General features: G+C 46.6%; 1 protein-coding gene across 8 annotated transcripts in view; it reads left to right on the plus strand.

Moving 5' to 3' along the window:
• The window catches only part of Ablim3 (actin binding LIM protein family member 3), a 116,310-nt gene that overhangs the window by 76,544 nt on the left and 22,409 nt on the right, over positions 1 to 17,357 (plus strand). For all 8 annotated transcript variants that reach the window (XM_087896010.1, XM_087896011.1, XM_087896009.1 and 5 more), the window contains 2 exons: positions 14,475 to 14,533; positions 16,692 to 16,763. In XM_087896010.1, the coding sequence (XP_087752136.1) occupies positions 14,475 to 14,533; positions 16,692 to 16,763 (131 nt within the window). The remainder of the gene's footprint in view (positions 1 to 14,474; positions 14,534 to 16,691; positions 16,764 to 17,357) is intronic.

Below are 17,357 nucleotides of genomic sequence, written 5' to 3' on the forward strand. Positions count from 1 at the left end.
GCTCAAGAGGTCTTCAGTCCATCCCGACAAGGAAGGGTTCATGGCCATGGACTTTGTGATGTAGGCTATTTATATCATGGTGAAGGAGGAAGCAGGGGGCAAGCAAGGCCTGAACCAGGCTTCAGGCTCTGACTTTCAAGGGCCCACTTGCAGTGACCTACTTCTGCCAGTCAGGCCCCACCTCCTGAAGGTGCCTTGGCCTCCCACGGCACCCGGCTGAGAAACCAGCATTCCCAGTATGAGCCCGTGGTAAACATTTGAGATTCAAAACCTAACCGTTGATCCCGCGGTCTGTTCAGGCTGCAAAACAAACTAACATTGAAGGTGGCTCATCAATGACAGACGTGTGTTGCTCAGAGTTCTGGAGGCTGGCAAGTTCAGGATCAAGGCGCCCACGGATTTACTGTCTGGTGATGGTGTACCTTCATACCAGTACTAGCTTCTTGCTGTATCCTGACATGCTGAAGGGGACAAAGTGGTTTCATAAAGGTATTGATCTCAACCTCGGAAATTCTGCTCTCACAATACAGTCATTTCCCCAAAGCCCCCCCCCCAATATTGTTACATGAGAGGGTGAGTACAGTGGGGTCAGTGTTAGGGCTCAGAAGCAGGGAGAAGACTAACAATTCTTAGACAAGCCAGGAGGAACCAAGTACAAGAAAAATACAAGAGGCTATGGGGACTTAGAAAGGAAAAGATTAAATTATGAATGATACTGAGACTATCTAGGGTGTTGGCTGAGTCATTAGATAATTCTTCAGTGTAAGAATTGTCTTGTACACTGTAGGGTGTTTAGTAGCATCCCTGGTCTACACCCACAAGGTGCCAGGAGTGTGTACTCTCCATTGTGACAATCAAAAGTGTCTCAGATACTGCCTAACATCCTAGGGGATAGGGAAGAGGGCAAAACCATCCTCAGCTGAGGCCTGCTGGCCCAGAACTATTCAGCAGAAACTGGGCGCGTTGGGCAGGGACTCCCATGTGGGACTCAATGAAGAAACCATTTCAAACAATCTGGGACTCTAACTACTTCCTTGAACATGCCATCATTGAGGTGTTAGATGGGGGAAGATGCTGCTTTAAACTGGAAAACCACAGTCCTCATCGTATAGACGAGGGCGGAGATACGCCTAGAGAAAGGCAGAGACCTTTGTCAATCAGTGTGCAGGATGAAAAAGAACCTGGCCTGGGATTCCCTCCAGGCTCTCTCCACCTTCCTCCACAGGACTGAGACCAGGGCTGATAACCAGGTCTGGTCCCCGTGGCTCCCCATGAGCACCAACACCCTCCGCGATCCTGAGTGATTCCTGCTTCAGGACCCTGTATTACCAGTCTTAGCCCACCAACCACCACTAGGATGTAAAGTTTGCACTTGGGGTGAAAATCTGCTGTGTAGTGTTCCTTCCACCTTCTCAACCTCCCGGTGCTGAACCTGCCCTCACACCTACCTTACCATCTGTGCACCATGGAGCAATCAGCATCTTTTTGCCTTCCTGCTTCAATCCTAAATCCTTCTCTTCCCCCTTTGGTACTTTGACCTAGATTGCTTCAGACCTGGTCCTGGCACTATTGCTTACTAATTTGTTTACCGTAGACAAACCTCTTGCCTCTCTGGACCTTGATTGTCTAACCTGTATGATAGACTTCAAGCTGTCCCTGTAAGATACAAGTGTAGTAAATTCCCGGAGAGACAGCTCTCTCTTTGTTCACATACCACCTGTATCTTCTGAGGCCTAGCTTGTGTCCAGTAGTGCTCCAACAGCTGGAGAGGCAGGAAGGAGCAAGGGAGACAAAGGCCCTGCCCTCAGGGAGTTCCCAGCCAGGAGTTAGAAACTTTACCAACTTCCCACGGATACTGAAGGAGTTAAACAATGGAGTCAAGTCAACAGCTCTGTGTTTGTGAGAGAAAATGCACCGCAGAACTTAAGGCAGAAATGCCTCCAGGAGGTGGGAGATATTCTTGGTTGTGAAGAAGAGTTGTCACCTTCTCAATAATTATCCCCATTCCTACTCTTCTGGCTCCTGGGAGAGTGGGAGTAATTGCAGGGTAGAGAGGACCTGCCTCGAGGGGTGCCGAGGGATCTGCCATGAGGGGGCTTGGGCCATGGGTGCTAGAGTCATAATGATGCTGGTTATGGGTGTCATGTGTGGGTGGCAGCCACCAGGAGTTTCAGTTATCATCGGGAGCTGAGATTAGAATACACTCTCCAAGTTACAGCACCGGGACTCGAGAAATGGCAGTACAGGCGTGGAATGAGCCAGCGGAGAGGGAGCAGTCTTGAGTTCAAGGATCAGCACTTCCACTTTTTTTTTTTTAAGAGGGCACTGGAGTTACCTTCCGAGCTAATGTGGGTGCTGGGAACTGGTGTGGGTTTTTTTTTTAAAGATTTATTTATTTATTATGTATGCAATGGTCTGCCTGCATGTATCCCTGCAGACAGAAGTTGGCACCAGATCTTATTACCGGTAGTTGTGAGCCACATATGGTTGCTGGGAATTGAACTCAAGTCCTCTGGAAGAGCAGTCAATGCTCTTAACCACTGAGCCATCTCTCCAGCCCATGGGTCATGATCTTGAAGAGTGACTCTCTCCTCTGAGTCTCTTGCCTCCCTTGTCAAGTGTGGCTGGTATCACTCTCTCATTGATCCGTTCCAATGGAGGTCACACTGCTCCAGGCTCTCTAGTGCGTGCCAAGCACTCTGCTTAGAGATGAGCAAGGCAGGCGTGTTTGGTGCCCTGATGGAGCCTATCGCCAGATGGGAGAGACTGGCATTGATCAAACAGAAGCAACAATATCAAAACTCTCTCTGAGGAGGAAGTTTGGGGATAATGGGAATGTATCAGAAGACCAAGAGGTCAGGGGAGGCTCCCCTGAAGAAAGGACATTTCAAGCCAGGATCCTGAGCATGAGTAATGGGGAGGGGCAATGAAGAGGAGAGGCAGTGAGGGTAACAGGTGCGAAGTCCCCAGATGGAAGTGAGCATCCCATGGTGGTGAAACGGAGACAATTCATATACATGGAACAGAAGGAACAGACAGACATGCGCCTCAGGAGCACTGAAGGGCAGAACGAATGTGACGGTGCTGAGAGCCTTAGAGCAGGGTGTGGAGGGGGGTGGGACGGAAATACAGAATATTAGGGCCCACATTCTGGACTCTGTCTCGGGGTTCTGTAGCAGGGACAGGCTGGTGCCGGTAGATGATCCCCGGAGTGTCTTTGGTTCACTACTTTGGGTTTTAATCACCGTGTGATGGCTTTCCAATGGGCTCTACTTGGGAGATGTCTGACATCTGTGGGAGACTTCTGGGCCCCCTGGAGACTACAGCGAGTTTCCTTTCCTTTGTTTTAAGCTCTGTTGCACATTCTGTTTTTCAGCTATTTGTATAAAGAGGCCAGACTTCTAATCTGTTTGTTATCCAAACCCTTCATTTGGGCTTCCCTAGGAAATTAGGTCACTGGTCGTAGTGTGGCAGAATAAAACTGAAATGCTTCAGGTTCAGGGCAGAACTTACACTGAAATCTCAAAGGCCAGAGTCGCTGCAGATGTAGGCATTGCGTCGGACTCTAAATGTGGTGCGCGTGCTCTGCCTCCTAAACATGCCTCCATCCAGGAAAGCAGGGTGTGGCCTTTATCCAGCCTTCTAGCTGCACCGTGTACCACTCCCCTCCCCTTTGTCAGAGATCTGAGACAGCTGACACTGGAAAATACAAGGCCGGCTCTTATCATTTGCATACTCAATGAATTCATTTTGAAATCCTGGGGCAGACCCTACACTGCTAATGGAAGTACTGTAGCGAAGCATAAGTCCGCCAGTGTTAAACGTGAGGAACATGGCGATCATCGTGGGTCTGCTCACTGGTTCAGCATCTATACTGTTCAAGTATGGCACTGGGGCTTCAGTGCCCTGCCCCATTCTGTCTGTTGATGTCGAGATGTCAATACCAATCTGTGAAAAGGGAGAGTTTGAAGACAGTGGGAATGTACTGAAAGGCCTCTGACCTACTCTAACGAGGTGATCGAAAAACATGTACTTTGTGGTTCCCACCCCTCCGCCAAGGACTCGGGATTAGAGAATTCACAACACTTGACTAGTCTGTCTATGAAGAACTAGTATGTCCAGTTCATCAAAGCATTTTGCTTTAACTGTTACAAAAGTGTGTGTGTGTGTGTGTGTGTGTGTGTGTGTGTGTGTGGACTAGAACACAGCCTCCAGTGACCTTCCTCCGCCTTGGTTTGTTGTTTGTTTTATCAATTGCAGCAGATACAACTGAGCAACACTGTATATATGAGGGTCAAAGGACAAAGTTCAGGACCTGGTCCTCTCCTTGTTGAGGTGGGGACTTTCTCCTCTGAACTTCATTGTCTACTCCAGGCTAGCCGGGCTATAAACTTCTAGGTGATTCTCTGTCTCTACTTCCCATTTCAGCTTAGGAGGAGTCTTGGGGTTGCAGATGTGTGCACTGAGTGCATCCAACTTTTTTTAAAAAAAATGTGGATTCCAGGTAATGAAGTCAGCCTGTTGGATTTGCAAGCACTTTTACCTGCTATACCATCTCACTAGCCCTGCATTGACTTTTGAGTCGGGGTCTCTCACAGGCCTAGAACTGGCCAACTCAGGGAAGGTGACAGGTCATCTGCCTTTTTCTGCCTCTCCAGCACTGGGATTGCAAGTGTAAACCACCATGCCTGGATTTTTCACACAGGTTCTGGGACTTGAACTCAGGCCTTCATGTTTGAGCAGCACGCACTTAACCAACCAAGCCATCTCTCCATAGTTAGCCTTCTGAATACTGTGGATCTCCTGGAACTGCCTGCCAGATTTCACATGTAGAAGTTCCTCTAGAAAGAAGGTCTATGTCTGTCCCCTGATTTTTGAGCAATGCCATGATCCAAAAATAAAGCTAAGAGCCTCTGTTGTGTTAATGCAAACCCCACAGATCCCGGGCTGCCTTCTCTGTAGAGCCGAGGCTATTTCAGACCACGCTCTTTTTAGTTCAGATGATACAAGGACCTGGTAGTGGGAGGCATGTCCCGGCACAGCTGGAGACGCAACTGACGGTTAGCAGAGGCCCCCTTTTCCTGACAGGTCACTCTGACAGGTGCACCAGGTCAGTAGATGTCCCACTAAGGGCCTGCAGTTGTCTCCGACGGTGGCATACCAGCCCACATTCTTGATCTCCAACCACACTTGCTGAGGCACAGTTGCCAATTGGGTGGCTCTCATTCCACACTTCAGGGTTCTTCCTTTCCACTGGCTCTCTCTAGCGACAGTTTAGGTTGAAGGAGTTATGCTTAAAAACTTAAAGACTTATGTTTCCCCAACCCTGCTGTGTAATTTTTAGATTTTTCAAACATCTTTTTTTTCTTTTACTGAGTTGCTATTCCCTCAAGTCTGCCTGTACTAAGCACATCTCATTTTAGAGTACATTTTAATTTTTGATGAAATGTCTCCTTTTTTTTCTTGAAGATTTTAAGGGTTACCTAACATCTTGACGCACAGGAAATATTACAGAGTTGTATCCGAAGCATGTATGTCCAAAGTCTGTTTCCAGCTTGTTCAGATCAGGTTGCCACAAACTCAAAGTGATGTGACCATTTTCTCACCAGTTACATGTCACGTCTACCTCGCAGCCAATTTGTTCATGTTGGTCAAAATTAGGTCCAGAGCAGCAATTTTCCCAGTTGCTTCCACTATTTTCTAAGAAACAAAATTGCCTTCAGGGCAAGTCAGGAATGTGTCAGATACTCGAGTCTGAGTCTGAGTAGACCTTTTATTAGTCTGGACTTTTCAGGTGGCAGCTGAGCTCCAACCACGTTAGGCAGAAGGGGCATGATTGATAGGCTGTCGGGACTGAGAAACATCCAGAAGCAGCCTCATTGAGGAACTCTTGGATGTCCCCAGACCAGTCTTCTCTCTGCATCTTTTTGTGTTGGCCTCCTGCTCTCCTGCTCTGGCCACGGAGCCCTGCAATGGGAAGAAGGGTGCAGCCAGCCCATAGCCAGCGGCTGGCAGAGAGGTGTCATTCCCATCTGAGCTCATCAGAGGAGTCCCAAAGGGGTTCTGATTACCTCAATTGGGCAAATGCCAGGCCCTTGCCAGGCTGGAAAGACAAAGGTGAACAAACAGCTAAGACATCCAAATTCCTAGGACCTTGGCTTCACCACCACACGGGTCTGCTATGAAGATCAGCTGCAGGATGTGGGCTCAGTGCACAGCCAGGTACTTCTGGCTCTGCCAGTCAGAGCTCATGGCAAACCCCTAGGGGTGGCTGTGCCCCGGGGGCAACACATTCGTCAGTGCTGGGCTATGTCAATATTACCATCATGGCATGAAGAGCGCATTAAAGAGGCAAAGAGATGACTTAGTGGATAAGAGCTCTCGCTACACAAGCATGAGGACCCAGCACCCAGGTAAAAATCCAGACATGGGTGCTTCTGCCTGTAACGCCAGCATAAAGGCAGGCTCACTGCCAACCTAGTTGAAATGGCGAGAGATGCTGTCTGTCTCAAGGGAATAAGCTAGAGAAGACAGAAGAAGATATCCAATAACCTCTTCTGGTCTCTACGTATGCACGCATGGCTGTGCATGCCCACACACTCACACGCAACCCACACACACACAAAAAAAAGAGGAAAAAGAGAAAGGAGGAGAGGAAGAAGACTTAGGAGGCTGAGACAGGCAAATCATGAATTCAAGGCTACCTTGAGCTATATAGCAAGATCTTGTCTTTAAAAAAAAAAAAATCCAAAAACAAAAACAAAAGGCTTAAATTGGGTTTTGCATATTTTCTCAGTGCTAGCTACGTTTATATTGTCATTAATCCTTTTTTTTTTTTTTAGATACTGATGTTTTCAAGGGACTCTTAATTATGCAGAATGAGGCCCCAGAACCAGGCACTCTCTAAATGTGTTATAATAATGAATGCTGGGGAGGGGCGAAGGTGAGAGAACTTCTCAGTGGGCAAGAGAACTTCCTATGCAAGCATCTGAATTTGAATCCCCAGCATCTACATGAAAAGATGGGCATGGTTGGGGAACAGAATCCAGGAGCTTGCTGGTCAGCCAGCCTCGCTTACAAAGTAAGCTTCTCATTTGGTGAGAAACCCTGACACAAAGGAGTAAGACAGAGAGTGACAAAAAAAGATGCCCAGCATCCTGTCTGTACCCACACACATGTGCGCATGCGCACACACACACATATATACACACAGAGAGAGAGAAAGAGAGTCACAAATAATAATAATAGGGGTTAAAGATTGGCTCAGTGATTAGCAGCACTTGTTGCCCTTACAGAGAAATTTATTCCCAGCTCCCACATGGTGGCTCACAACCATCTGTAATTCCATTTTCAAGAGATCCAGTGTCCTCTTTTGTCCTTCGCATGTACCATGCATACACATAGTACACATACATGCATGCAAGCAAAGCATTCATAATAATAAAAAAATATAATTTTTGCCCTGTCCATATGTTGGATCCCTTGGACCCACCTAATCCTCAAGGTGTCCTCCTCCTAGCCTCCTCATAGCATCTATAAAGTTTCATAATAATAATAAGGAAAAATGTGAATACCTATTGCTTAGTATGTATCCTAATCTTTCAGATTATTCTCATGACTGTTCACATCCCCTGACACTGGACCCTCGGTCCTTCTTTGTTCTTTGTTCCTTCCTGTTTGATGCCCTCTATGGTAACTCTGTTTGTGGTTACCAGACGTTTTTCTCCCTCTGTCTCTTGATAAAGCCTCAAGACTACTTCCTCATGCCAAGAGGGTGCAGTGGCAGCCACACCAGGCTTTTGTTCAGAAACATCACCTATATAGCCAGTCATTTGTCTTTGTGTCCCCTCGCTTGTTTGGGGGAGACATAAGCAGACATATATTCACCCCAGATAGGGAACTGATGACAGACCAAAGTAGGATACCACAAAAGTCTAAGTTGGTGAACCAGTGAATTTCATTGGGGTTACTTACAGGTGTATGGGTGAGGGGCTACTAACAGTAGCAGAAATGACTCAAAGACAGTTGCATCACCAAAAGCCACCCTAGCATGTGTGATGGCTCACAAAATCTAGAAATCTAGAGCAAACTGCACAGCCTACAGGCAATTCTGCTTGTTGAAAAAGGTCTTCCCACCGGCTCTGTTGGCCTGAGCCTCTTCCAGGCTTGTCTTGGCTTGTCTATGAGTGTCTTTCAACAGCCCTTTTGCCTATATAAGCTTGGGGAGGGAGAAACCTGTTAAATCTGATCAGTTTTAGGAACTTCCTGGAACCATTGAGATGTTTGCTTCTTGGTATTAAGAGCTTCCCCCCACAGTGAACTGTTTTCACAACAGCCTGCAGCCCCTCAGCTGCTGTGCTCTGACTCACCCAGGCCTTGCTCCTGGGAGTCAAGGAATAAACCTCTTCCTCCTCCAATCTATCTGTGAGTTCTTTCAGCTTACCCAAACTAGTTAGCCCCTAGCACAGTATTTTCTCATGGGAGAGAAGAGATAATATTAACAATGATAAAAATATTTATATGTAATGCCTACTATAAGCAGATATCATTCCAGTGCATTCTCTCTCTCTCTGTCTCTCTGTCTCTCTCTCTGTCTCTGTCTCTCTGTCTCTCTCTGTCTCTGTCTCTCTCTCTCTCTCTCTCGTGTGTGTGCTCATTAATCCTTACAAAAAACCCGCAAGATTGATATTATCAATTCCCACCTTTTAAATGCCAAACAAAGGCACAGAGCAGAACCGAATTGCTCTGGACAATGTAACCAGCAAAGCTGCACACAGCACAACCAGGATTCAGGCCTCATAGGATACCATATTAAATAATGCATTGAGTGCCCGATGCCTGGGGAAGACCCCTGACACCCAAGATGATGGCAGCGGTGATACTGTTATACAGAGCAGAGCCAAGGGACAAGCTTACACACACACACCCACAACACAGAGAGAGAGAGAGAGAGAGAGAGAGAGAGAGAGAGAGAGAGAGAGAGAGACTCTGTACCCTCATGGAAAGAGAAAGAATGAAGTGCCCTGTAGTCTGCAGAAGCAATGTACTTCCTCTAGGGTTATGGGGCAGGGGTTTTCTTTTGTCTTGAGATAAAAATTCACGTAACGTCAAAGTAATCAATTTTTTTGCTTTAAAATAATATTTTAATATAAATCTCACCATTATTTGAATGTATAAGATTCACTTTAAAATATAAGTAATTACTGTTGAAAAGACAAAAATCAAGAAAAGAAAATTTGTTGTATGACACTTAACAAGTTTTTTTTTCCCTTTCCATCCTACACAATCTGCTTTTTATTTTTTTTATTTTTTTCTCAAAGTTTATTACATTATAAAAGTTTCCATTTCCACCCCTCCTCCCAACACCCTCCCACTCCCCCCACTCTCTCTCCTCCTCCCTCTCCATCCCTAAGAGCAGTCAGGGTTTCCTGCCCTGTGGGAAGTTCAAGTTCCTCCCCCCTCCCTCCAGGTCCAGGAAGGTGAGTATCCAAACAGACTGGATCCCAAAAATCCAGTATATGCAGAGGAAACAAGTCCCAGTGTCATTGTCAATGGCTTTTCAGAAAGACTCCGAACCTTCATCCGACGATGGATGGCGATACAGACGGAGACCCACATTGGAGCACCGGACTGAGCCCCCCAAGGTCCAAATGAGGAGCAGAAGGAGGAAGAACATGAAAAAGGAAATCAGGACCGCGAGGAGTGCGATCACCCACTGATACAAGGGGACTGATCTAATGAGAGTTCACCAAGGCCAGTTGGACTGGGACTGAAGGAGCACGTGATCCAACCAGATTCTCTGAATGTGGCTGGCCCGGAGTCTTTCTCAAAGTAATCATTTTAAAATAAATACTTAAGAAGCTTTTGCCCATTCCCAATGCTGTACACACATGCACGCAAATGGATGCAGATGTCTAAGGAAGGCCAGAGCAGCCGATCTCATGAAGCTGGAGTGACAGCTATGAACTGCCTATGTGGATTCTAGGACCGCAAGTGCTCTTCACCACAGAGCCATCTCTCCATCCCTGGATAGGGTTTTTAACAGAGCAACTCTCAGGTCACTTCGGGGTCATGTCACGGAGGCAGTGCCGCTACCATGGAGACAGAATGCCGAGCAACCTCATCCTGCTGTGGTGATGAGCCATCTGAAGAAACCTGTTGAGGCAGAATTCCCTGCAGAATCAGAAACCTGAAACTCAGTCACCTTCATCGCCAAGTGAGTAGGGCTGTGAGTTAGATCCTGGGAAGATCGTGGCAACCCACACTGTCTAAAAACATTCAGATTCGAAAGTGTTTACACAGTGCTGGCCCAGAACTCTGGACTCACTAGGTATTCTGTGAGACAACCACAGCAGCAGCAGCTCTGATGTTCTAAAAGAGGCGTCGGCAAGCTGAATGTCAAGGCCCAGCAGAGAGGTGGGTGGGATCCTAGCATCCTGTCAACCCCAGATGTTGCAGGTCTGGGGTCTGCTTAACTAACTAGTCCTACTGGTTCTGCTGAGCATTCAAGTGGGCCTGAAGAATATGCTGGATTTGGGTTTCTATCTGTAGTCAGTGGATGAGCCTATTACCTTCACAATAGGTTTCGACCACAAGCCTGGAACTGTGGGCGACAGTCTCAGAGAGTAAGAGAGGGTGACTTGTCGGACCAGGAGTCCAAGCAAAACATGTCCCATTCACGTAAGATGTTAGAGTTCTGTCTTGGACCATTGGTTTCTCTGTCCCATAGCATTCTTAAAACTTAGCTTGGAGCACCGTATTGTGTTTAGCCAACTGGTTCTCATCTTTAGAGTCAAAAGTCACCTGGAGAGCTGTCGGATCTTATTCTCAGCCGCACCTCCCAGAAACTGGTATCAGGGGCTCAGCCTGGGGCCTGGGAGTCTGCACCAGGTGACCAGACTTGTGTTCCATACGGTCACACCTTGACCAACTTCATCCGAGTGAAAGTTCCATAACTCTAGCTGTCAAAATCAGAGGCTTGCTCTATTTGCACAAATCTCCAAGCCCCGCTTAGAGCATCCGAATGACCTAACATCAAGTATCTTGCTTTGTTTTAAGTTTTATTGTGGTTGTGTTAGTTTCTTTGTATGTGTGTGCGTGTGTATGCGTGCATGCGTGCATATGTGGAGACTTGCCACAGTGCACGTGTAGTCAGAGTACAACTTGTGGGAGCTGGTTCTCTCCTCCTACCGTATAGGCCCTGGGATCAGACTCAGGTCAACAGTCTTGGTGGCAATTGCCTTTGCAGGCTGAATGAATCATCTCACCAGCTCATTTTTCTCTAGTCATTCACTCCATAAGTATTTCTTGAGACTCTTTGATCCCTGTAGGCACATACATCGGAATCTCTCTCTTCGTAGAATTTGCATTCACATGGGGATTATTGGACAGGTCAAATGTTTGTCTTCTGTATATGGAGAGACCTACGACTATAGAAACAAGACCTCTAAGGATTGAGATGGTTGTGTAAAATCTGTCAGTGTGATTGGCATATGATGAATCCCTTCCACAATACTGATGCTGGGCTCTTTCCTATTCGGTATATATTTGAAAACTTGTGGAAGACGGGATCTCGTTATCAATTGAGCGAGAACATTCAGTTCATGAGTTACTTTTCCTTCCCCGGAATTCTTGCCCTAAGTTATTGTTGCAGATCTAATGAAAGGCTCTTCCCTCGGAGAGCTCTGAAATGCACACAGGTATAGTTCAGCCTTCTATTCTACCTTCTCTTCCCAGGGTGAAGATGCTACCTTAGGGACTGGTTTTGAGTGCCCTCCCTGTTCTGATTACCACCCTCCTCTGAGTACCTTTCATACTATAACTGTAAAAATACCAAGGGAGAATCCAATCAGTCATTCACATGAGCCAGACACTGTATTGTGGAGGGGAAAAAAAAAAGATCACCTGCTTCTCTAGTGACTTACTTAGGGTTACTATTGCTGAGATGCAACCCCATGATCAAAAGCAACTTGGGGAAGTAAGGGTTTATTTCACGCACAGTTCCCCAAAACAGTTCATCATCTAAAGCAGTGAGGGTAGGAACTCAAACAGGGCAGGAACCTAGAGTGACGGGTTAATGCAGAGACCATGGAGGGGTGCTGCTTACTGGCATGCTCCTTATGACTTGCTCAACCTGCTTGTAGAACCCAGGACCACCAGCCCAGGAATGGCACCATCCACAACGGGCTGAGCTCTTGCACATCAATCACCAATCAAGAAAATGTCCTACAGGATTTTACCCACAGCCTGATCCTGTGGGGGCATCTTCTCACCTGGGGTCCTCTCTTTCCAGATGGATCCAGCCTGTGTCAAGTTGACCCAAAACTAGCCAGCACACTGTTTTCTTTCTGTTGAGGCCATGCTCTTGATCTGGTGGCCAAGAGCATACATGCTCAGGAGACCATAATTTCATTCAAGTCTTCATGGGGGAAAATTACTTTTTTATGTTTACCTGAGTTTATTGCTAGCTACCAGCAATCCCCCTTTTCTATTACTTTCCTTTATATATATATGATATTCTGACAACTCCCTACCTTTTTCATTTTCTAATTACATCTTCCTCCTGTCTTTTGATTCTTCCTCCCCACTCTCAGTTCATATATAAGCACGCCTTCCTGCATGCAGAGTAAAGCTAATAGCCATTTGTGGCTCAGTTTTATTTCAGATCAGATACATCAGTGTCATGGAGTCAAAGTAAGAGAGACGATTTAGTCTGAACCCACACACGCTTCTGTCGTTTGCCCCAGCCTGGACTTCTGCCTGTTTCTCCTTTCCTATTTGTCTTTCACTTACTTTCATGACCTCATCAGACCTCCACGTCCACCTCAAGCATTTCCTACAGTGACCTGGAACATGTGTTTCCTGCCGTAGCCACAGTGGTAAACAACTCCTGGTGGACTGGGGAGCAACTCAGAGAGGAACCGGAAATGCTCTCTGTAATTTAAACTCCCCAAAGGAGAGATCACAACCCGGTGCTTGAGAGCAGACACACCCTGTGCTCACTGGCTTCAAGCCTCAGACCCAGAGTCCCTCTGCTGGGCTCTGATAACCATTGCATTTTACTTTAGACAGAATCAAACTTCTCTTGAATAATTAAACACATCCAAGAATACTAGCAGATAAAAAGTGGGGGTTCATATCCCACAAAAGACAAAACCAGCCCTAGAGTAAGAATTCTGGAGATGAAGATAATCTCTAAGACCAAGTATTACCTTGGTGCTTACACAGATGAAGAACCTGGACCCAGAGAGCAACGCTGTATCAGGGCTGCGTAGAGAAAAGAACTTTGGACTCCAGATTTGGGGCTGATCCTCTCTCCTCTCCCCAGGGTCTGGTTATTTGATCTCACACCAGACTCCCATGCCTTCACTGATATTCTAGTCCTAGGGGCTCCAGGCAACAGCTATCACGGAAAGCACAACCTAGAAACAAAGTCAGACAAACAAATGCCAGCTGGGTGCTTCGGAATGGAGCCATTTGCTGGCCCCTTTCCTCCTGGGGCTGGTTACCAGAGGAGTGGCTCCAGAGGGATAATATGTTCCTATTTTTTCCCTTCTAATCCAGGACACCTGTCCCTTCTTTGGGGGAATGTGCAGCATCCGCGGCTTTGCAACATGTGACCAACCACCTGTTGTTCATGCCTTTCCAAATTGGCCTTTCCAAATTGGTTTGGAGCCAGCCAACTGGACCCCCCACCCATTATAAAATGTGGGTATTAGCAACATTAGTGTGCTAAGTTGGAAGGGTCTCGAGCCTCTGAGGAATTATCGGGTCAAGACAATGCTCCCAAGCAGAATAGACACCATGACACCTCCTCCCCTTTAATGCAATAGCTCTGATAAGTCTTAATTCTCTCTTAAGTCTTTGAGGAGAAAAGAAAGCTGAGGTTAACCATGGCTTGTCATTTTCTTTCACCCCCACTGCCATTCATCCATTCAACAAATATTCATTGGCCACCTGCTCTATGTCACTCACGGCTAGTCGTCTGTTCATCTTTGCACCCTGCAAACCCACGGGCTTCCACTAAAGGCAAACCCTATGCGGATGCTATGGGAGACAGACCCGTGGATAAAGCTCAATCCTTGCCTAGAAGGTGCCGTTGATATACTTAGGGTGGCAAATTCATGAGCTGATATGACTTGAGACTGTAAGTGTGAAGAGACCTCAGAGAACTATGGAGCCCCGAGGAGGAAAAAGTCACCCCCAACTGGCAGGTAAGGAAGTTCATGAGGATGCCGTGTGAACTGAGAGGCCTAGGAGGATTTAGACACCCTGAAAAGGTGTATATATAGTCAAATTGGCATGCCAGTGGCTCTCCAAGACAACAGGAAGCTAAGAAAGCCAGGACACAAAGTTCTCCTCCTGACTGATGTGTGTGTGTAAGGTACACGTGCTGTCAAACCGAGGTAAAGTGAGGATTCTGGTCACTGTCAGCTCTGAGAGATCTGAGTCTGTTATTTTCCCGGCCCCTTTAGGTTCTGAGGTTTGGCACCCGATCTGCAAGCAGGCAGCCAGGGCCGAGAAGAAGCTCAAGGTAAGAAGCATGGTCTTCCATGCTACCTTTTGCCACAGGTTGGGAAAGCTCTGCTTTCATGCAGAGAGTACCAGTTAAATGTGTGTCCATTTCTGTGGGCTCCCTGATGGGAAGAGTTGCTTCAGGAAGCTTGGGTAGATTAAGACCTTGTACATGAAAAAAATCTTGAAAACAGTAAAGGACTTGACGCACAGAAGATTTTGAAGTGTATCTAGGGTGGGTGAGATTATAACCATACCGATGCCGGCCAAGATGGCAGCCAATCTGACGCGCTTATGCCATGGTTTTTCCCTAGCCTAGGGTTACTTGTTAGTAATTATAGTTGCTATCGTCTCAGTAACTGACAGTTTGCAGAATGTCTTCATAGCTCCTCCCTGGCTGGATTGCTTCAACCTCCTGAGGCAGACGGGGCAAGAAATTGTATCTCTACTTTGCCTGTGAGAAAATCAAGTCGAAAGAGAATCATTTGACAGTAAGGATGCAGCCGGGCAGATGCAGAGTGTTGTCCCCAGGCACACAGCAGACCAGCTGAGACCCTGGTCCCTCAGAATTTCTGCACTGTGACTAATGCCAGGAAGGCCTGTGCAGCTGAGTCCCTGGTACTGAAGGAGACGGGGTTTCCCAGACTGCAGGAAGAGGTTGAGTTCCTGGCTTCTTCGTGCTGCAGAGGTTCCTAAGATGTGTGTTGGGGTTGGGGAGCAAAACGAGCTCTAACATGCTTTTATGTTCTCATCCCTGCTGTCAACTTGGCCCCTTAAGAGTCTCTTACATTACTAGAATCTTCTCAAAAAAAAAAACCCACAGGTGCACAATTTCTGATCAGCTAATTAACCCGTCTCCTTTGCCATTTCATCCAGTTAATGACAGAACTGGTCCTATTGATGTGTGATTTCTTTTCATTCATATGGGACTCCCCACTCTGTGCTTTCTAAGGCCTGCTCCCGTTAAAGTACAAGAAGACCTAGCTGTCATTTTTCTCAGTTTCCTATCTGGAGAATTTCCCAACCCTGAGTTCTACTTTAAAACCCTGAGACCTTTTGCTGCATCTGCGTGCCACCTCTTTATGTCAGCACCCATTCCTTCTTTTCCTTCCTTTAAAGCAACTCAACTCATTTTCATTTAGCTGAACTGATTTTAAAATAGGCCTTGTGGCTGCCACGTAGTGAGGAGTAACGCTGGTTATAAACACGATACATTCAAGGATAATGAAATAGTTGTTGAAAAAATGTCTTCAAAATGCTAGCTCGTGTTGCTGGCACACTCTTTAACTCAACGGGGAAATTAAGTGTTGTTGGGACAGCTGTTGATATGTGTTAGCACCACATCAAGAGTCCTCCTCCAGCTAATCAGGGGGCTTGAAACAAAGCGTTCCACTTCATCACTGTGTGATGTGGTGTCATCAAGTGTTTCAGCCTTCATGCGTGTCCCCAGATCCACCTCTAGTTCTCATTCACTGTTTGGAGCCCCATTCAGAATGCCTGGAGATGGATGGAAACTGAGCAGTCCTGGGGCACCACCATTCACCTTTTGCACATCAGGAATCTGAGATCTCTAAAATCACATGTATTTCCCCACTGGTCTTTGGTTCAGTCTTGACTTTCCCATTACCATGCATTGCTACACTCTGAGATGCACAGAGGATATCACGCTATTGGGGCTGGGAGCTGGCCGTCCATCATGGCCACCGTGCAGAGGCAGATGTTTTAAGGCTTTCACTTAAGTTGATGTCAGTTTGCCAAGGGTCCACTGTAAAGAATCAGCATGATTGCGCAAGTATGTGAGCTTCCTTTTGCTTCTGCATTGTTTACTAAGCTATCAAGGAATGAATACTAAGCAGTTTTAGTCATTTAAAATAAATACATTATTGGCTGAGATAACCCAAAATGAAGTTTTATGATCAACTCTCTATTTAAAATGATGGCTAAGATAACTAGAAAAAAAATCATATTCTGCCCAACATCCTGAAGTTTTAGACCTGCTAGATCCCATTCACACAGAGACATTGGTTGAAGCGGCAGAGACAAAAGAGGGAGGACAAAGGTAGCCAGAGTGCTTCAACAGTCCTGCTAAAGCACTCTAAGAGCTGCGTTCTCTACTGTGTTCTCCCTTCTAAGCCTGAACTTCTGCTTCTCACCCCTCGACTTCATCTCTCCCACAGCATAGACGAACATCTGAAACTTCCATCTCACCGCCTGGGTCCAGCATTGGGTCGCCTAACAGAGTCATCTGCGTATGTATCACTTCTTAGCAGCTGAGGGGCTTTGCCTACCCCTGACCTAGCACCTAAAATGTTTTTAAACCCATTCGGGCCATGCCTGTTTTATTCTAGGTGGCATACCAAATCTTGAGGATACAGAAGGGGGTGGGGAGGACGTGGACCTTGTTCTCAGACACGCAACCTAGTAAACCAAGAGCCTCGGCAATGGTTTAAAAGTTCAAGACAGTGTAATGACAAAAAAAAAAAAAAAACCTGCAATTTTAAAATAAATCTCAGGCACCTCCTTTCCTATTCCTTAACTGAGACCAGGCAAGACAGCAGCTAGGCGGTCAGAGTGGCAGGTAGAGGTGGAATAATATTGGTATATAGGTAGTGTTGTTTGCTAGAGAGACAGGAGAAGTGTCGATATGCAAAAAAGGGGGTGGAGTTGCAAAGCTAAAGGAGGCCTTTCTAAACATCTGAGAAGCCCAGAAACAAAGTAAACCCCTTACACGTGTCTAAGCTCCCGTCTTCAGAACCATTCCCACAGGCAGAAGTGACAAGAGTTAATCTAGATGACCTCAGGGGTCCTGTGGTTATGCATTCATTCATTCAGTGTGTGCTGAG

This window comes from Myodes glareolus, chromosome 13, assembly GCF_982192425.1.
Source record: "Myodes glareolus chromosome 13, mMyoGla1.1, whole genome shotgun sequence".
NCBI classification, from domain to species: Eukaryota; Metazoa; Chordata; class Mammalia; order Rodentia; family Cricetidae; genus Myodes; species Myodes glareolus.